This window comes from Psittacula echo (genome assembly GCF_963264785.1).
Source record: "Psittacula echo genome assembly, chromosome: 1".
Classification (NCBI taxonomy): domain Eukaryota; kingdom Metazoa; phylum Chordata; class Aves; order Psittaciformes; family Psittacidae; genus Psittacula; species Psittacula echo.
Genome location: NC_137735.1, coordinates 113996713 through 114018185, shown reverse-complemented (window position 1 = coordinate 114018185; position 21473 = coordinate 113996713). Strand labels below are relative to the sequence as shown.

Sequence of the window (21473 nt, the reverse complement as noted above, 5' to 3'; positions counted from 1 at the left end):
AATCTGTATTCTCTGCAGTCTCAGAGCTGGACTGTTGGGGCTCTGAAAATGGGTAATTTTTACTCTATTTTTCAACTCAAAATTTGTGCAGGGTAGTCTATATCATCAAAGGGTCATTTATTAAGTGTTATTCAGATGCCCTGATAAGTGAATCTGTTTGACTTTCTAGAGAGCCCTTTGGCATATGGGCTTACAAAATAACTTACTTTAGAAGGGCAGGCTCTTAAAGTTCAAGAGCCACTATTTTCCTCAATCCCTTTTCTTTTTCCTCTTTTTTTTCTCTTTTTTTGACTAGTTTTTGTTAGGCATGCCACAAAACTGCAGATGCTGAGCATTCTTGTGATAGCTGCTGCGTGAATATTTTGCTTTGTTCATGTTTTGAGTGTTCCCTGTGAATTAGGCTGCCTTTTGTTTCCCTGGGCAGTTAGTATGCTAGAGTGCTTGTTAGCCTATATGGAGCTCCTTATTTTAATGAGACCAACTTCTCTACTGGCTGTTCTGCTGTTGTTTTATTTATTTTTTTAAATCAATGGAGCCTCTTATTGCTACTCTCTTGGGACAATAGCTTTCTTATGCTAAAGGAAAATGTATTGCCCTGGACAAAGCTGTGGGAAGCATAACATGCTCATTAGTAATGCTTGGTATATACACTGCCCTTCTCTTGTTCTTTCATAGAAGAAAAAATGACATCAAGGAGAGAATGTATTCTTTTTCTTTTTTTTTTTTTTTTTTCTTCTTTTCCCTAGAAATAAAAGGAAGGGAAAAAATATCGCTTGGAGTGTCCCTGATAAAGCTTAAGAAGCACTAGCAGTCCTGATACAAAGAAGTGGCTTCAGCCCGAAAAGAAACTGATTGCTTGTTAGCTGGTCATAGGGGTAAGTTGGTTGAAATGCCTGATGTGTGGTCCTATGTAGCATGAGAGGGAAAAATGGGAAGGAAACAGCACCATTCTGCTTTCTGGCTAACAGGAAGGGGGAGAATTTTTGCAAGAATGCGGTCTTCTGTGATGGGCTGTAGAGCCTTTTGTTATAGGAAGACCGAGTTGTACATCAGGTGGAGAGGAATGCCATCTACATATCAAGCTTAAACATTTGTGACAGGAGAGGGAAGTTATTTATTTTTAAAGGAAAACAGATGTTTAAACTGTCTGACAGTGTCTGCAATCTGGTTTCCAGCTTCATCAGCAAGATGAAGTTTGATTGCAGCTATTAAGTGATGGAGAAGAAAGTTGTTTCTAAGTGGCTTCAGGACACAGATAGGTACATTTTGAGGTCGTAATGCCCTCCACTACCACTTTAGAGAATTATGCTGAGGAAATTCCTTCTGGTATGTGTGTATGCAGCTATCCTGGTAGTACTGTGCACTTCTAGACCTGGAGCCTACATTAAGAGACTTACTGATTGATCCCAAGCCCGGTGTAGAGTTTGTGCTGAATTTTCCCATGATTGAAAGCATTGCTGTAAAATACTGTGTTGGCTTCAGGAGAGAAAAGCCAGGGAAGTGACCTGATAACCATATTGCTGCAATAGCTTGCAGCGTTCTGTTGAAAACATAGGTGTGTGCTAGTTGCCTGGAAATACAAAATTTCAACAGACATTAATAAAAATATTGATATCTCTCATGTATCTGTGCAAGAAGAAGTCTCATTCTTCAAAATTATTCTTTGCTTTAGGATTTTCATAAACTTAAAAGTATTTAATATAAACTCAGGATACATAGATGTGCATGCGTGTGTGTACAAGATACACTTATGTGGTAGCTTTGAAAGAAAGGGTGAATGCCAACATTGTTACATCCAAGAATGGATTGGAGTATTTATATTTCTCTTTGGTAAAGTAAATGCCTTACAGCTTCTTAAAATTATGCAAACTTTTGACTATTATTTATGCATATGAAGTTAGTTGCTTCTTTGTTCTGTAATAACTGCCCCTTTACTTAAGGGCAGAGAGCTGACATTGACCGAATACTGCATCAAAACATTAGCTACTAAGATACTTGCCTCTTTCCTCCTCCATTCCCAATAAGACTTGTTCCTGTTTTACCAAAGCAGCACTGGTGGGTTTTTCTTGAAAGCAGCAGGGACTGTATTAAAAATACTCTTCTCTTTTTCTAGGGGTAGCAACTAATGTAAATGCAGGTAACCATGCAGAATGCAGTTCAGGTAAATGGCTTTTGTAATGTTTGAATCCCCTATGATATTTTTTTTGTTCTAATGCAAATATGTACCCTGAAGCAGGTGAAATGCTAGAACCCCCCCAAGTTATCTCTATTAAAAAAGAGTAATTATTTTCCTGTTTTGCTAGTGGTGCAATGTGAAAAGATATATAACCTGGTGTTCTCTTCCTAAATGCTGTTATCTAAGGTTTTGAATTCAAATGCTGAGTTATTGAAGAACTTGTTTGTTGATTAAGAGGTATTTTTAAAACTCCTATTTAAGTGTAAAAAATTATCTTTTTTTTTGTACACAGCTGAACTGAAGGAAGGTATTTAAGAATACCAAAAGGCCTCTTTGTCTTCAGGAATTTTGTGCATCAAATTTTGGTGTGGTACTTTTCTTGAAATGTAAGGTACCTCTCCAATATGAAAATATGAAATCCTTAAGGGAAATGCTAAGGATTCATGTTCAAGAACTGTGCTATGTTCTTGCATGGAAATATATTTCCTCTTAACGTCATCATTTTAATGATTTAAACACTAAATGCTTCTGAAATGAATGTCAGAGAAATCAGAAGGCTGTAGTAAATTATATGACAAACTTCAAATTTCATTACTTAAACTAGTTGAGAAAAAGAAAAAGAAAAATAAAACCACCACAAATTTAATGCACATTTTCTTCATTTAATATTCAGGAAAAATATGTAATTTTAAATCCAAAGAAGTCAAGAGAATGAATGTAGTAGTACTTTTGATGCAGGAGTTATTAATGAGAGTTGCACCATCGTGACTACTGCTGTGTTGGTGTATCTCTCTGAAGGGGAATGAATACTTACTGTTTGAATAATCTTCAGCATAATTCAGAACTGCAAATTTTTGCAATATGCCTGCAAATACTAGGTCTGCAGCTTCCTGACATCTTCTACAGGTGTGGTTTGGAGATGACCTTCCCTTAAGTCCCCGAAGTCCTCTAACTCCCAGACATGGGCCGGGTTTGGCAGATGTGTGCCTGTATGACCGATGGATATCTGTGCGGCACGAAGCAACTTTGGTGCCTATGCAAGAAGATCTGTCAATTTGGCTGTCTGGCTTGCTGGGTGAGGTTAAAAATCACTGTCTAATAAATTTCAAAGCACTTTCCAATATTCCAGTCAATGCTGACACTTAATATCTATAGTACTGTTAAGATCTGATATATCTGAGCCTGGATGGCTGGGAGAATTGCATTAAAATGCATGTTTTGGTTTCGGATTTAATGAGCTGCCACTTCTTATAGGTAGGATGATGAACCATTCTAATTTATTTGCTGAATCTTGGTAGTCTAATTAAAATCTAATTAAATGTAAATTTGATTTTAGTTAACTTATATTTTCATATTAATTTTCAGTGTTTAACACTGGAATGCTATTTGAATTGCCTCTAAGTTCATATGAAACTTGTGTACCTTCATCAGAGTAACTCTAATATTGATTTTTTTAGGAATAGAAGTCAAAGCAGAACAACTGCTAGAAGAACTTGATAATGGGGTACTACTCTGCCAATTGGTTGGTGTTCTTCAAAACACAATTAAAGAATGTTGTAGCTCAAATAATTTAAGGGTAAGTCATTGCGATTTTTTTAATGCATACATAAACTTTTTAATTGTAAGTAGTAGTAAAAAGAGGCTGATTAACAATAATGTGGCTTACAGGTGGGTAAACTTTGTGCAAAAAATTACTTATATGCTTTGTTAGTAAAATCTTAAAGTCCTTACCAGGTTTTTAGTTTAATTCCAGTAGAAGTCATGCCTGAGGAAGATCTAGTCCAAGTCTGGAGTTTGTTCCCCTGACATCAGTGTGGGTTGGTAATAAGATATCCATTGGCACTTGGTGGTATGTTTTATGCCAGAAACTGGTAGCTAAACTCTAGAATGTAGGTCAGCCATCAAAATATCCACGCTGAGATGTACCTGGACATGGGCTGTAGTGTTTTTGTTGGGAACCAAGGCTGAGTTAAAATGTGAATCTCAAGCAACTTTGGTCTGTGTTTGTCCCATGAAAAATACTGATCTGCCTCTTTAAAGTATAAAGCCATGTAGGTAGCGTATGTTCAATGTACAGGGGTATAGATAGCTACAGCTGTGCTTCCAATTGTCAAATAGTAGATCACCAGCTAATGTGCCCTGATTGGTAGTGTTTCCCTTGGGGGCAGGAGGAATTGCTCACCATATCCAGACCATTTTTATTTTGTGTTTACCTTTTACTGTTTTATTTAGTAAAACAATAGTTTTAAATAATGGATATTTACCAGTAAGTAATATAACTGCTATTATTAGAATTATTATTAACTGGGGGGACAAGTTTTAGGATGCCAAAGGGTATTTATTCAAGAGCCATATGAATACTCCAAATCTTTACTTTTTTATTTTTTTATTTTTTTTTTTTTTTAAAGGAAGACAAGATGCATAACTTGTGTATCTATGAACTGAATTTTTAGTTCTGAAGATACCAATTTAAAACCAAATAAGTACTGAATTCCTTTAAAGGAAACTGCCCCTTGTTCCCTTCTGTTTTCCTCTGCTTTCTAGAACAGGCTCTAAAATGAAGTCTGTCAGCTGAGTATATTTTAGTTTAGTTGGAGTTCTCTGTGCTCATTCTGCTGCTGTGAACAGAACTTGGGAAGGGGGAATAATTATCCAAACCTGTGAAACCACCATTAAGATTTCTACCCCAGCATGTGGGGAAATGGGGGAGCAACTGTATCGGCAGCCTTTGGGAAAGGCTGCAGAGCTAAGGATTGTTTACTCCATGACTGTTCACAACGATAGGGTGGAATGCGTTCTACATTAGTGTGGCTTTTTTAATAGAATGCATGATGGGTTACACACAAAATAGTTACTAACCACTGTTTCTGTACTCTGAATTGAGGATTTATTTTCCTTTGCAAATATGCTTTGAAATCTGTTGGCAATGTTGATGTGCACAATGTACTTTTTGTTTTCTTCCCTTGCCAGAATTTTCCTATGAGAAAAGTTCCATGTAAGAAGGATGCTCCATCAGGATCATTTTTTGCCAGAGATAATACAGCCAACTTTCTTAATTGGTGTAGGGCCATTGGAGTTGATGAGACTTATCTCTTTGAGTCTGAAGGTTTAGGTAAATGTACCTTTTTGTAAGACTTGCTTTGATCTCTATGTGGATAACTACCTAGTTAGGGAGATCTCTTGCATACAGTCTTTTGAAGTCTTTGTCATGAATATGCCTGTCTCATGCAAGCTATTAATGCTTTTACTTATTTTAAGGAAGTGTTCAAGTAGAAGCCTTGAAAACTCAGTTTAGTGACTGCTCTAACTCGCATGATGCTTTTCCAAACTTCTAAGAGTTGCTGTATGGGATGAAGTGGGCAGTGACAGTTGTGCAGCAAACTTGCATGTTTTCCTTCAGTGAAAAGGCCCACTGAGAAAAAGAGAAGAAAAGTTTGGTTTCACTTTCCCTGTGTGGGAAGACCACAGAGCCATGGAGTCAATTCACAATAAGATACTTTATTTGGAGTTAGAGCTCATTCTTGTTGCAGAAAGCCCTCAGAATTATGAATTCATGACTGCTAAATTTGGTAACTACAACAAGGCATTGTGCCTGAAGTAGCAACAGTCTGTTGGTAATTAACATTTACTTCAGGACCTACTTGACATGACTAAACCATTTGTGTTTTCCCATTTAATAAGATAGTTATAAAAATAAATATTGCCAACTGTGCGTGTACGACTGCCCCAATGCACAATCTGTCCCTTATAACAAACACCTTCTAGACTGATACTTCCAGATGGAATAAAACTTGCTTAACTGCTAATTAAGAGGAAGTGTGCTTTAATTGCATGGTAAATAATGAAATGCTCTTCTACCAGCTATTATGTCAGTAAAAATTAATTAATACAAACCTTTCTGTGGCAAGCCAAAGACTGGAGTTTTTTCGGCTGTTTTTTTTTATTTTTGAAGGCAAAATATCTGCCTGTCAGCAGAACAGCAAAAAGTTGCAAAGTATCTTTTGTTTTCAGTAATCAGAAGCAGTTGTCACAATGTTTACTAGATTTTCTCTAAGTCTTTGTGCCATTTAATGCAATTTAAATGGGAGGAACTGTTTTCATCAACTGCTTTTCTGTCAAGCTCTCCTCCCGGCAAGTTGGACTGCCCATGGTTTCTCTATTTTATAAGACATCTTTTAGAATAGTGGAACAAAAAATCCTCATTTGCATCTGTCTCAGTCTGATTTAATTAGTGAGTGGATCTTTTTTCAGTGCCACGAAATATAGATGAGTAGGAGAGCTGAGATACAAGAAAATTGGTTTTAATTTGTTTTTTTTGCAGTGCAACTTGTATGAACCGCATTGCTTAAACATCTTATTTCCTGTGAGTGGATGGGTAACTAGAACCTGTTTAGCCTCCCTGAGATAAGCAGACAGGATTTCCTAATACTGTTGCTTTTGCTCATAGCTAAGAAGTGTTTTGAAGTCTGATTGTAACTCTTGACACAAGCTTGCTTTATGGCATAAATATCTTCTGTGAGCCTTCTTGGCAGTTGAAATGAGCAGACTTGCAGCCTCCTTGATGAAACATTCTTTCCACTGATGTTATCCATCAAACTTTCAATCCATTCTTTATGAATGAAATAGCAGAAAGACAATTTAACAATTGTCTCTTTCTCATCAGATATTTAGAGCAATGCCTCCTGAAAAGCGTGGGTGGCTGTGAAGGTAGTAAACTAAGTGGCTCCTGAGATGGTAGAAAGGGAGGGTAGCCGTCATGGGACCCCCTTTGACATCCAGCCAAAGCAAATTTCTTGATCTCTCTTTAGGGGTAAATTTGTATTTTTCTATTCTGGATTCAGGCAAATAACGCCACTTCTGTTACAGCTGACAAAAAACACACACCAAAAGAAAAAAAAAGGGATTAAATGACCTCTAGCATCTTTTATTTTATGGCTGTGTCAACTTTCTATTTTAGATTTACCCTTCATAATCAGATACTTTTAAAAAGTAGATTGGTGTAGGTGATGTAAACAAGAACATCTGCCCGTACTCTGCTTATACTTTAGGAAACACTTCAGTCTTATTTAAAGCAAAGTTGTTTTAAATTTAAATTGAACATCAGGAAGATGTTAGATTTCATCTGCAAATATAGAACTGGCTCATTATATTTCTCTTCAGAGTGAATTTCCTGTTTCTACTGAATGTTGTTACTGCACATTGCAAAGAAAGTCTGACTTGTTCATATAAAAGGTATACCATATGGATATCATATCTACAGCTTTTCCCATTTCTTACACTTACTGCTGGTTGGGGAAAGAACAGCACCATGTGTGTCGGTTGAGGGGAGCTGAATGACTTTCTCCCAGCCTTTGGTTTCTGAGTTATTAGGCAGTTTTCCTGGTTGGCTAAAAAATTGCAGGGATATTTTTTTTTTCCAAAGCCTTCATACAACTGTTCTTAGAACATTTTGAAAGCACCTCAATTTTAGGGATTGTTTTGGGACAGGAGGAAGTAGTTACTTGTGGGTGTGATTTTTAAACTAATTTTCTTTCTCTGTTCATGACCTAGCTTCTTTTTCCTTGTTCACCTGAAGATGGGAAGAAGCCAAAACAGACATTGTTTTCCTTCTGCCTCTTCCATTCTTCAGTGCAGCAGTAGAAATGATTAAATGTTTTCATTTCAAATCTGTCAAGAAAATCCAGAAGAGCTGCTACAGTCATCTTCACGCTGCTTGGTCATCACCTCGCTCTTCCATCTCATTCTTCAGCTCTCCTGATTGTCATTTCATGTGCCTACATGGCCAAGTAACATGCACCTGCTAAAGCTTGTCTGAATGGAAGGGTACAAAGCCACCTCTGCATTGGGCACTAGCTGGGTTAATGTGGGCACAGTCTTTGAGAAGCAAAGCCTAATGCAAAAATCAGTGCTGCTAACATCTGAAATGGAGTTGCTTCTTCTCTGTGATCACAGCCAATATCTGAGTTTGAATCTGAGTATTTGTCTCTTTAAACCGATGTCATTCTCGCCTCCTTGTTACAGTCAGGGGTTTTGACCATCCTTTTCAGACACAGCCTCACAAAGATATCAAATCCTGAAGCAAACCTCTGGGTGGATGGGGCAGGAGGTAGGGGCTGATAGGGTGGGGTGAAATGTGGGTATAGCATGAGGTAGGGTAGCTGCCACAGGCAAAGTGGAACTGGGTGAATCTGCCAGCTCCTGCTGGCACCCAGAGCTGGCTACTGTTAAAGTGATAAGAAAAAAGATATGTTGCTTACTGGAATGGTAACAGTCATCCAGATTATTCTTTCACAGCCATGGGTTTAAACCACCTGGGCTGACTGGCTACATAGCCATCCACTTGTCAGCTAGGTCACTTACAGTATATTCTACAGCTGTTCACCTACAGAGTGTGTCAGCTTATCTGTGTCTGTATGCACAAGCAAGGACAGATGGCATATATTTTCCCATTTGCAGTTGCTAAATACTCTTCATCTTTAAGACTGCAATAACGTATTTGAGGATAGCAAAGGGAAAGTTCTTGGATTTTCCTCCTAAGCATAAGAGAAGCATATTTCTCTTAGGAGGTAGAGAAGAATTTGATTTCAGGAGTGCCAGGATGTTTTTAAACATTTTATGGAATAGAAAATTAGATCTGGAAAGCATATAGTGCTTTATCAATGATAATGTAGCTTGCAGAAGCAAGAACTCTGGGTAGAACGATGGCAAAGTTAGTCATCTATTCCTTATCTTCCCTTCTTTGTACGTAATTGCCCAGGCCTCTCTACAGTAAATATGAGCTGTAACTCCCTTTTATTCTCTTCCCTTTCAGTTTTGCACAAGGATCCAAGACAAGTGTATCTTTGTCTGTTGGAAATTGGACGCATTGTGTCCAGGTATGTGATCTGCACATGCTCCTAAAGAGACAGTGAAGAACACATTCTATTAAGTAAAAGCTAAAATAAAGTTAAGACAGTCTGTTGCCATTAAGTGCAATGCAGTAAATGTTAATTCCATGCAGAAAGGAGGGATGAACTTTTCTAGGACCACTGTACAATATAAGTATTTTTTCAAATATTTATCAGATTTTTTCCATGGAAAGGTGCTGATCCACTGGTGCTTATAGCTGTATGTTTAGATGCTATGTTCAGCTTTTAGATATTTGTACATCTTGGAAGAAACTCACTGGGCATTAAATACAGTTTTAAGGTTGTTACTTTTTAAGCTTTTTTGGCAGATATCTCTATCATTCTCTAATTTTAGACTTTTAATTTATTTCAAATGCAGAACTGGAAGCTTTAAGATAGTTTATCTAAATTTAATGTGATCCAAATTATGTAGTCTTGACTATATTTTTACTGTTGTCTTTGGTAGCTCCAAGACCACTTTAGAGGGGGCTTCTGCTAGAAACTCAAGCTGTTCCTTCTCTTGGATTATCAAGACAGTTATTCCTCTGACTGATTTAGTGTTGTTCCCTGTCAGTCAAGCCACTCAAAATTTTGCATGTTTGTTATCATCACTTTTTGTTTTCTTTAGTAAATTAGCAATTAAACTGTCCACTTATGAATTTGAGGTATGGCGTTGAACCTCCTGTGCTAGTAAAACTGGAGAAGGAAATTGAGCTAGAAGAAACACTGCTAATGACCTCTGGACCACCATCACCTATTAGCACAGCAAAGTCATGTTGTCACCATGGGGAGCTACATGAGGCAGTAAGTACTATTTATTTATTGTGTTCTGAGCTTTACATCAAATTCTATGTTTGGTACTTCTGTGATCTGACTCAGTAAGCATTTATTTTAAAGGTCCTCTGTGTTTTAATGTAAAATGTCTGCTTCTTTGGGAAAGTCAGCCGTGAGATCCTCGCTCTCTCTGAAAACTCACTATTTTTCCTGCTTGGCAATTTAAGTTTCTAAGTGTCTGTAAGAGGCACATCTTTTCTAACCCCGGACTTATCTGAGGACCTTTTCTCCTTTTTTAAGTGGTTTCCTTCTTGGGTGTCACATAGAAGATTGACTTATAAAAGTTAGGGAGAACTCTGAAGTACTCCTGTGTCAGGTGTAGCAATGGATTTGGTCAGAGGGGAAACCCAGGCACTTGTTTACATTTTTAAAGACCATAACAGTGTCTTTACAAGGTTGTGATTGGAACTGATGCTGCTGTGCATGATGTTATGAACAAATCTTAAGTGAAATTAGAAACAACTTCAAATTGAAGAAATTGTGAAAACTGGATTGGGACAACTAAAAGTGTTTGTGCATACAGTTTGTTCTTTAATCTTTTATTCAACATTTTGAAGCTCTGTGTAGCTACGATTTTATTGTGAGGGTACAGAATTCTAGGGTTATCTTAGATTATAAGATGAAGATAACTATCTTTTTGTGTATTAAATATTTCAAACTGTTAAACACATGCTTCTATCAAAGTACAAATGCTTTCATTTTTAATAACTAGGTTAAACATATAGCAGAAGATCCTCCTTGCAGTTGTTCCCATCGATTTTCAATTGAATACTTATCAGAGGGACGTTATAGACTAGGAGATAAAATACTTTTCATACGAGTAAGTACTTTCTTAGAATTCCAATTTATATTCATGTTGGGAAGATAAATGCTTTTAAGTGAAATGCCTCATTTCTATGGTATTGTTTTAGAATTACAGAATGATTTAAGTTGGGACACCATGCCATCCAATTCCCTATTCAGAGTAGGTGTAGCTACTTAGATCTTACAACCATTGATTTTGCAATCTCATTAAACTAAGTTAGTTACTCTTCTCTGTGCTGTTTCTTAAATTTCAGTAACAACTTGCAATATAAATAGAGATAATGCTGTAGAATATTCTGAGAGCATTGCTTGTTCAAAATCTGGACACTTGGGAGTTTATAATTTGTAGGATACTTGATCACTTTTTTCAGCAGGCATAAGGACATCTATAATTTGGACAAAACCTGTATCCAAAGCTCTATATACTAAATAAAGATGCTGACAGAAGGGTTAAAGTGTCTTCTGAATATATGCTTTCATTATTTCCTGGCACATAACAACTGTTTCTACAGGAGAAACTGTTTAATAAAAGAATTGGGAAGCATAAACTTTATTTATCACATAATTTCTCTTCTTAAAAAAATGTTTCTCTGTAAGAAAGGAGGCCCTATTTCTGGTCAATTTCAATAAATGTTAATGTAAGATGAAGACATAATGCTGCATAAAAGAAGATAGAAACATCTCTTGTTCTTCTCCTGCTCTGTTTTTCCCTCCTCCCCCTCTTCCTCCATTCTCAGATGCTACATGGCAAGCATGTGATGGTCCGTGTTGGTGGAGGCTGGGACACTCTTCAAGGTTTTCTACTTAAATATGATCCATGCCGAGTGCTTCAGTTTGCAACTCTGGAACAAAAAATCCTGGCATTTCAGAAAGGAGTCACCAGTGACAGTGTCCCCAGCTCATCAGCTAGACTTCAGGAGCCTCCTGTTATGAATCCAATGTCAGCCGTCAGTATGTTTCAAAAGCAGCCATCAAAACCCACGACTCCTGTTTCAACTCTTGGGGCCAGTGCCAAGAAGGCTTTACCTAAACGTCCTCAGTCCCCTGTCCTGGCATCACCAAAAGTGCCAGTGCTTCCATCCTCCACAGCCAAGTCATTGACAGTCAGGTCCAAATTACAAGGGTCTTCAGCGCCAGGCATGCAGTCTCCTCTGAAACCATTAGCTGGCGCCTCAAAGAAACTGGAGTCTTCTGCGCACAGTTCACCAGCTTCTGCTCCTTCGCAGCCTGTAAGCAAAAGCTCTTCATCTGCAGGAACAAGAACAGCTCTTGTTCATTCTGAAACATTGTGCAAACGTATTTGGTCCCCTGACGCTCCCAAGATGAAATTTACCCTGCCTCAGGGCTCCTCAGCACCAGCGCTACATCCTGCCTCCTCATCCCCCAAAAAACAGCCATCTCCCTTGCCTGGGATGGCTGAAACGATCACTTCAAAACAGAAGCGTGTCCCTGCTAAATGCAAACCTGTATCTGACTTGAAACCCAAAGTGAATTCAGTTGGTCCAGAGGCTGCTCAGCCACCTGCAACAAACCTGTGTGCTGTTGCCAAGTTTGCACAATCTCAGCAGCTCCTGGCAAAACCTCATTCTGAAAATGCTGTTCAGACTTCAGGAACTAGGTCTCAGCATCCTCGGAAAGCTCCACAAACAGCTACTGATCGGGCAAGGAACCTGAAAAGTCCTTCAGTCCTAAAACACTCGGCTTCTGCACCTTCCCTTGCAGTTAACAAAGCATTAAAGTCACCACCTACGCTGGTATCTACAAGCAAAAATGTATTATCAGCTGTCAATAAGCAGCCTAATGCTGGTAAACCCCCTCAGGTTGGACCCACTTCATCCAAGCCTCCTGAACGCACTCCTTTATCTGTTGTGCGGCTTCCTCAAACTTCAGCCAAAGGGGCAGTGACCAGAAAGCCAGCACAGCCTTCAACAAAAACCTTGCAAACAAACGAAAGCTTGGCCCCAGCAGCCAAGAAGCCTCTCCCTAAAGGAAAATCAGCAATGACGTGTAACAAAGGAACACCTGGTGAATCAAAAAGTCCTCTTATGAAAACCAGGCAAGATGATCACTATTTTGTTATGACAGGGAGTAAAAAACCCAGAAAGTAAACATAATTGTTACTTTCTGTGGAAGTCTGAATTTTGTTCCTGTGGGCCTCTTGTAATTGCTACACTGAAGACAAGGAAAAAAGTTTAATAACACTACGTTTATCATGAAATATTAGGTATAACCTACATGTTGCTGCATAACTTAGAGTAAGAAGTGTATTTATTTTGTGGTTTTGAAACTTCTATTTGGATATATTTAGAAGTGAGCTTGCTTGCTGTGTAGCACTGCGGAATAGAGAATAACATCCCTGCTTGCTGCTAGGCTGACCTGCTGCAGGGAAGTTGGGAGAGAGGAAAGGGGAACTAAGGCTTCTGCTTTTGCTGCTGCTCATTTTCAAGGGAGCAGAGCCTAGGTGGTTCTGGCACATCTGTGTTGAGGTCCTTGGCAAGCGATAGAGCTGTGCACAAGCTGTAAAATTTATAATACCTCAAACAAAACTGGGTTTTAGTTCACTGTTGTCCTGGAACCCAAATTTGAGTCATCTGCATGTATTAGAAAGAGAAAGAAATTTCTAGTCATGTTTAGCTTTGACAACTGCCATTATCAGCATTCACTGTGCCCCCCATATGCCTTAAAGTGGCTTCCGCTCACATGGAAGTGGAGCCTTCTTAGTTTAAGTTGGATGTGGAAAATCATGGCCTTGATTCCTTGCTCTCATTGTGCCTTAGCCTTTCAAATTCAAGACGGATCTCTTCAGTGAGTAATGCTACTTTTAAAATCCTGGGCAGATAACCTTGCTTAGAGCCCAGTCTTTCCTAGAAAGCTCTTGCTACATGGAGAGAAGCTCCTGAGTTTTGCTGGGAGGATGCTTTCCCCTGGGATGGAGCCCCAGAGTAACTCCTTGCTAACTAACTTGTACTGGCAGAGCCTTACTGCTCTGCAGGAGTGGCCTTTACATGTAAAAGTATTTAGTGATTTTAAATTTGGTTTTATCAGTGTTACAGGTTAATTTTTATGGGTAGTCTCAGTCTACAGTGGCTTTTTTTGTTTTATTTATGGAGACCTTTTTACTGACTCTCCTGTATTACTTTCTGGAGGTAAGGAGGAGCTTCCCAAAGAAGCACCAAGGGACTGCATTTGCTTTTAAACATACAAAGTGCTAGAAATCTATGCACTGCTTAGACTTTCAACTCCTGAACATGTTCAGGTTTAAATATCTGTGATGCTCAACACCTTTACCCTTAACAGAAATAAGTTTAATGGTAGATTAATAAAAATTACTGTCTTGGGAGTAGCATTGTTTGGGATATTTTGAGTTTAATGAACAGTTGTTCCTGCAGACACTGAGGAGCTCTCAAGGTCTGTGAAGAGACACTGCTGACTTCTACAGATCATCACTTCTGCTCTCTGTTCCTAGGATATTTACTTATGGGCAAGAGAAGACATGCATGGAAACCGTAGTTTATGATGTTATATACTTAATTATACTTTTTTCCCCCTTGGAACTAGCATAAGCAAGCATCATAAACTGAGTTCTCATGTGCAGTGGCAAAGTGATTGAGCTGTTTTTCTGAGCACCTTGTTAGCTTTTTTATTTATGATTCTATTTATGCATACCTACTGTATAATACTGCTTACAACCTGCTGGGAGTAAACAGTGAATACTGATATCAAAACTGTATGAGGAAAACAGATCAGTTTTAATAACATGAACACAAGTCCCACAAGCAAAGTTGTATGTTTGGGGAAGGCCTTAGGCTTACTTGTTTTATAAATAAACTGGTCAAAGCCACTACTGCAAATGTTAAGAATAGTATTGACTGTAGTGGACTGCTTTCAGGTTTGATAAATTTGGTACACAGTTTCATATGCTGAAAGCATTTTACAGTAGTTAAGTTGATTTTTATTTTGGGCTTCCAAATAGCAAGCTATGGTGTGCTGTATCTCATGCAGATTAATAGCTGAACTCTTGGGGTTTTTTGGGCACTGGGTCTGGCTGAGATGGAGTTAACCTTCTTCATAGTATCCCATATGGTGCTGTGTTTCAGATTTGTGACTAAAAACCAGTGTTGATATCACACCAATGTTTTGGCTGTTGCTGAACAGTCCTTGTACAGGGTTAAGGCTTTCTCTTTTTCCTGTTCTGCCCCTGCAGCAATTAGGCTGGTGGTGGGCAAGAGACTGGGAAAGACACATCTGGGACAGCCAACCCTGACTGGACAAAGGGCTATTCCGTATTACATATCGTCACCCTCAGCAATAAGACCAGAGTAGAAGAAGGAGGATTTTGTAGGGGGCTGCCTTCCAAGGTGGCTATTGTTTGCAGATTTGGCTGGGCATTGATTTGACTGTGGAAGGTAGTGAGTGAGTGCTTTTACATCACTTTGTGGGTTTTTTTTTCCCTCTTTCCTTCATTTATTAAACTGTCTTTGTCCCAGCTGGTAAGTTTTCTTGCTTTTGCTGCTGCTCTTCATCCTCTTCCTGGGGATGGAGAGGAGAGGAGAGTGAGTGAGCAGCTGGGGGGGAGCTTGGCTGCTGGCTGGGGTCAAACCTACAACACCTTTTGAACTGTTGGCAAGGGCTTTAGTAGTGATTTAAGCACTGAGACTCTGAGTGTTAAAGCTACCTCAGTATCTCTTCTTGAGCTATAAATTAAAGAGAAAATGAAGCAGATGGCTTCATCTTTGTGCTCCATTATTTTGGGTAATACAGTGAAGGGTCTGGTTCAAAATTAAATAAAGAGTAAGCTTTTACAGTTGAAACTGTAATCAGCCAATTTAAAGATGGTTCTCTTGTTGCATGTGGGTAGGTTTGGGTTTATTACAAAAACAGTATATTTGAGCATGAACCAACTTCTGTGAATATTGCGGTTTCCAACTTCATAGTCGTATTCTAACTATGGGTGTCATGTAAAATGAGGCGAGCCAAGAATTAAGATGTAACAAGTACCTCCTAATGGAAACACATACTTCTTTTGCAACATTGACATTGCCAAATAGCAAGTCTAATATTCAGCTTGTATTACTTTTTGTGAGGGAAAGATAACCTGGAGCAAGAATCTGACTGAATTCTCCATGTGTATTGATGCCCTTCTATATGAGTGCTTATTTTAAATAAACATACACTCTGCCTTTTTCATATGCACAGATTATTTTTCTGCTGTCATCTTTTTGTGGGAGGGAGAGAGTTTATTTCAAAAGATTTATGTTTTAGCTCTACCAACAGTAGTTTTGGTAGTAATATAGTAGTTTTTATCTCAGGCTATTATAAAGACATAAATAGCTGCTTCTAATCCATTGCTTTGTTGGGCGTTCAAGACCTCTTCACTCTGACCCTAGTTTCAGTACGACTAATTGACTAGAAGGGGCTTCCTACTCTTCCCTAGCTGTGACACTGCCTGAGTAGTTTTTGATAAATCTCAGTCAGTTTTATTCTTTGCAACTTTTTTTGAAATGTGTTTGTGTACCAATATTTTCCATGCTTACGTCTTGTCAACAAACTTCAGACCCATCTAACAAACTTAATTGGTTTTACTGAGAGGAGAATTGGGTCATCTCATTGGAGTCACTTAATTAACTTTTTTTTCTCCGTATTCGTTTTTTAAAAAATGTTTTAATAGCTGCAGTTCCCTGCATGTTCCAAAGTGCCTTCAGTTCCTGCCACTGTGAAGCTGGTGCCTAATCATACACATATACTAATCCTTCCACTTCAGCTTTGTCTTGTAAGTGCATTCTTGTGGCATCTACCAAACTTGTTCGTACAGGACCAAGCTCTGCAGAGATGTTAGTTACAACTTTCTTTTGAGAGATGGTAGCATTACAGCTGGGAAATAAAATACAAAGACAGCCCAAGACTCCCTCAGGTAAGTATCTTAATCATCAAACTATACAATGTCATACCTTCTTGTCACAGGGAATCTTAAGTCACTTACTATCCACGAGTAAAGCTTTGAAAGGAGATATGGAAGATGTTTTTTTCTCCTACTCCAAAACTGCCTTCATTGTTGGTAGGTGTTACACATTGTGGTAAAACTGCATGTTTTATTCTGAATGAGGATGAAGTTCAGATTTCCTCCTTCCTGGTCTAGCTTTCTAGCTATTAGACCTTAATAGAAAATATTGGATCATTAAGAGGTAGCCTAATAGCCTCTCTGGCATGTTCTAGGTGATTTAGTTAGGGTTCCAGTTACTACTCCCATGACGTTCCTAACCAGGGGAAGCCATGCTTTTCTACACTTTCAACCTTGTGCTGACAGTGTGCAACTCCTCAGCAAAATTTCCTGCAACCATATTTCCATTTTTTTTGCTAGAAGTATACTGTGTAGTGAACTATCATGCTCTACACAAAATTGTCCATACTTTTCTAGTAATTGTGTGGCTATTGTGTTGTCTTGTGCTTAACAGATTTTCTATAGTAGTCACCAAAATGCTCTGTCCCTCATCATATACTGTAAGTCTGGCTGTCAGAAAAGCACAATTAATAAATTAATTAATTATATTTTTATTAATATATATTAATAAATAATTAATTATTAAAAAAATAATAAATATTGTGACAATTTACCACATGTACTCAACAGAAATTAATGGCTGGACTTGATGATCTTAAAGGTATTTTCCAACCTAAACTATTCTATGATTCTATGAAAGTTCAGCTATTCAGTCAACAGAACACCTTTCTTTTCTCCTCCATGTTCTCATCATGATTCTTCTGTAGCTGAAACAAGTCGGGATGCCCTATGGGTTTTATACATTTAACTGCAGCCCTTAGGTCTCTTTTTGGATCTGCTATTCTGAAGAGAAGGAAGGAAAGACATGTGAAGACTGCATCTGTGCTCCCCTTATTTGCTAGTGTTTAAGCTGAAGAAATGCTGCATAAAGTGATCCTGCTTGTTACTACTTCATGATAGTGTGAGTTAGGTAAATGAAGTTCATGTTCTGCTTTAGTTAGATTCCCTTTGGTACAAGGAGAAACACTTGCAATATGCTGTTGGTATTTGCTTCTGGAATGACGAGCTGGATTAGATCCTGTTCTTCATGCTGATGAAAGTGTTGCAAATTTCAGGTAGATTGAGCATACTCACTCTGAAAGTTCCCATCTAGTCACTTCAGTCTAGTTCTTTCAGCTGGTATAGGTCACTCGTTTGGACCAGCAGAATTATCTTTTTGATGCCATTGCTATCAAAGTCCTTTGGTAGCCAGCGGCCTATCACCCATTACAAATGTATGAACTGGATCAAGTACCCTGAGGACATGTTCCAAAGCCATACTGAAGTGTGCCAAAGAGTTAATGTGAAGCTACCCATGAATCTTTTTTCTGTGGTTAGGGTTTGTGTGTGTGTGTGTTTATGCATGTTTTTATTTGGGTTTGGTTGTTTGGTTTCTTGGTTGTTTGTTTTTTTTTGATTTCTTTCCCCAAAGCCCTACATATTTCACACAGTGAAATATGGCTGTGCTACTAACGGGTGTTTTGCTTATAACAGACAAAGCCAACTGAACCATCCTGTAGACAAGTTCTGTTCAGAACAAAATGAGCAAAAGGCGAAGGCCAGCCAAATGGATTTTGGGCCCCATAGGAAGATGTCTTGAGATAGCTAAAATGTACCTCATTTAGGACTGACAGCAAAAAGCTTGAGAAACAGCAGGTAAGCCACTGAAAACTAGTTTTCTGAGACTTTGTTGTGGCCGCTAGGAGGGCTCTGCAGAACTGGGCTGCTCTGTGACACTTCAAAACTTTTATTTTCCTTTCTATGCCAGTATCTGATACAAAAGAAATACCAAAACATGAGCACCATATACATAGTAACATAAGGAAAACTGAATCTAGAGGGATGAAGTGCACATGCGTGAATGAACAGTAAAATATGTATGCAGTTCAAAGAACTTCAGTTATAGCTGAGCAATTACCTACATGTATACACACACGTATATAAATCTGATACAATCCAAGGCAGTTTTCCTTCTAAAACTTTAAGCAGTCATAGATTTGAGAATCAAGCTATAGAGCTACTTCTTTATTTCCCTACAGAGAAACTGGAATCTATGTTAGATGAGTGAGTGCTATGAGGCCATCTGGTGTCTGAATTTAACAGAGGCCACTCTGGCAGTGTAAGACCTTTAACTTCTAAAATCCACAGGCAAAACCCTTCTCTTTGATTTAAATAAACCTTTTAGCTAGTAAAATCCAGATGTGGCATGCAATAAATAATGCAAGAGATGCCTTATTTTGTAAGACCCTTTCATTTCATGCAAATGCAGTTTTGAAAGCCTGTTCTTCATTATTTTCTGAAGAATCAATATTGAAGATCACTTCCTTACTGTTTTGAAAAATAAATGGTGTGAAATCTATATATTTTTTATATTTTTATTTATATATAGTATTATTTTCTATTATATAATTATATATTATATATAGTTAATAATATATATTATCTATTATATTTTTATATATTCTCTTATATCTTAAGAGAAAGTAAAACATTAAGATATTTGAGAAGTGAGATCTACTAGTACATATCTAGTACAGATTGGCTAGCCAGTAATCCCCATTAACTCAGAAATGAACTTTCAGGTGTGTCCCTGGTAGAAATGCCAGGAGAGGGTGGCTTTCTAGTTGGGGAAGAGAGCTGATGTTGTCAAAATCAATGCTGTTATGGCACTTTCTGCAAAGTATTGTGCTCCAGATGGAAGAAAAGCCTTATAGGATGGGAGCAGCTCATTTCTCTGAGGAATGTAGCTAGGCAGAATCTACCGACAGATAATTTGTGCTAAGTTTTTAGGAACTGGGACTGCAATGTAAAACTTCAGAGCTGAGTCAGAAAGTATTGTGCAAAGCTGAGGTGCTATTAAAAAAAGCAAACTTGCATGTTCCCTCAAAAACCAAAGGTCATGTTTCTGTATTCACACAAGGAAAGTAGCACGCATTAGGTTTTTTTGAAGTACTTAAACATGGCACCTCACAAGAACACACAAGTAACAAGATCAGTTACACAGAATCACAGAATAGTTAGGGTTGGAAAGGACCTTAAGCTCATCTCGTTCCAACCCCCCTGCCATGGGCAGGGACACCTCACACTAAACCATGGCACCGAAGGCTCTGTCCGATCTGGGCTTGAACACTGCCAGGGATGGAGCTTTCACAACACACATTTACAGTGTGAAAGCATGTGCTTTAACTCTCTTACATTTGAAAATAAAATGAATTGTTGGAATTCTGGCTTAGAATCTTGTAATTTGCTGATTTTTACATATGCATTATAATTTTTACTTTTCTGAAGGGAGGCTGCTGTAACAGAGAGTTCCTTCTCCTGGAACCTCTGTTCCCAGAAGAGCATAAATAATTACCATGGAGTGTCATTCTGATGAACGGTATTCTTCCTCACAGCTTTTTTTCCTTTTTGCTGAGTACACTATTCTATAGACACCTGTGAAACAAGACCATAATGAATTACTTTTATTGTGTACACACTGCAGCATTGACCCTTGCGATACCTTGGCATTTATTGATGCATCCAAAGACCAGAGCAGTAGAATGAGTTTATTTAAAACTCAAACTAAATATACATGCCTGGAATTAGGCTCCTTTATAATCATAGAATCATAGAATACTTAGGGTTGGAAAGGACCTTAAGATCATCTAGTTCCAACCCCCCTGCCATGGGCAGGGACACCCCACACTAAACCATGCCACCAAAGGCCTCATCCAACCTGGCTTTGAACACCGCCAGGGATAATACATTATATAATACAGTATATGTCAGCTATGTCAAATTTTTTACTCATATATACATGCGGAAACATTTTTGGTATCCAGTGGTCTATATGAAAATGGTCAAAGGATCATCTGTACTGACCTATGGGTGATTTTGATTGTGTAAAAAAAAATGTTTGGAAGTTTTGTTTTGTGGTTTCCTGCTTAAAACCCCACCAGTTTCCTCCAAGACCTGGGTCTTTAATCACAGAATCATAGACTGGTTTGGGTTAGAAGGGGTCTTAAAGCTCCTGCAGTTCCAACCCCACTACCATAGGCAGAGACACCTTCCAGTAGTCCAGGTTGCTCCAAGCCACATCCAGCCAGTCCTTGAACACTGCCAGGGATGGCGCAGCCACAGCTTCTTTGGGCAACATGTGCCAGTGCCTCACCACCCTCACAGTGGAGAATTCCTTCCTAATATCTAACCTAAATCTGTCCTCTTTCAGTTTAAATCCATGTCACCTTGTCCTGTCACTACATGCCCTTATAAAAGGTCCCTCTCTAGATTTCCCGTAGGCCCCCTTTAGGAACTTAGTTACTTGAAGTCACAGTCCATTTACATTGGAATATGAAAGTAACATATTAGGACTGTAAAGCAAAACATTCACAGTTTAGAGAATGTTATCATTCAGATGGTAAGTGCAACTGCATGCAAGTACCTGGAGTATTGTGTTCAGCTCTGGGGCCTGTAATATAAGCAGGGCATGGACCTGTTGGAACAAGTACAGAGGAGGCCACGAAGGTGATCAGGGGGCTGCAGCAACTCTCTTGTGAAGACAGCCTGAGAGTTGTGGCTGTTCAGCCTGGAGAAATCTCAGGAGAAATGTTATAGCAGCCTTGGAGTACCTAACAAGGGCCTACAAAAAAATTGGAAAGGCAATTTTTAGAGCCCTCTGTTCTGGTGAACTGGGAGGAAGAGAGAAAGAAAAGAACAGAATATATAAAACTTATTCCTAGGGGTTAAAATTACC

At 38.5% G+C, this 21473-nt stretch overlaps 1 protein-coding gene across 1 annotated transcript; it reads left to right on the top strand.

The window, feature by feature from the left end:
• Positions 1-2131: 2131 nt before the first annotated feature.
• Positions 2132-12809, top strand: GAS2L3 (growth arrest specific 2 like 3; the record flags this gene model as incomplete). Its single annotated transcript, XM_080635711.1, has 8 exons — positions 2132-2161; positions 3083-3251; positions 3634-3752; positions 5147-5288; positions 8988-9051; positions 9729-9867; positions 10610-10717; positions 11439-12809. 8 exons carry the CDS (start codon positions 2132-2134, stop codon positions 12807-12809), a joined length of 2142 nt encoding a protein of 713 aa, XP_080491837.1.
• Positions 12810-21473: the final 8664 nt, after the last annotated feature.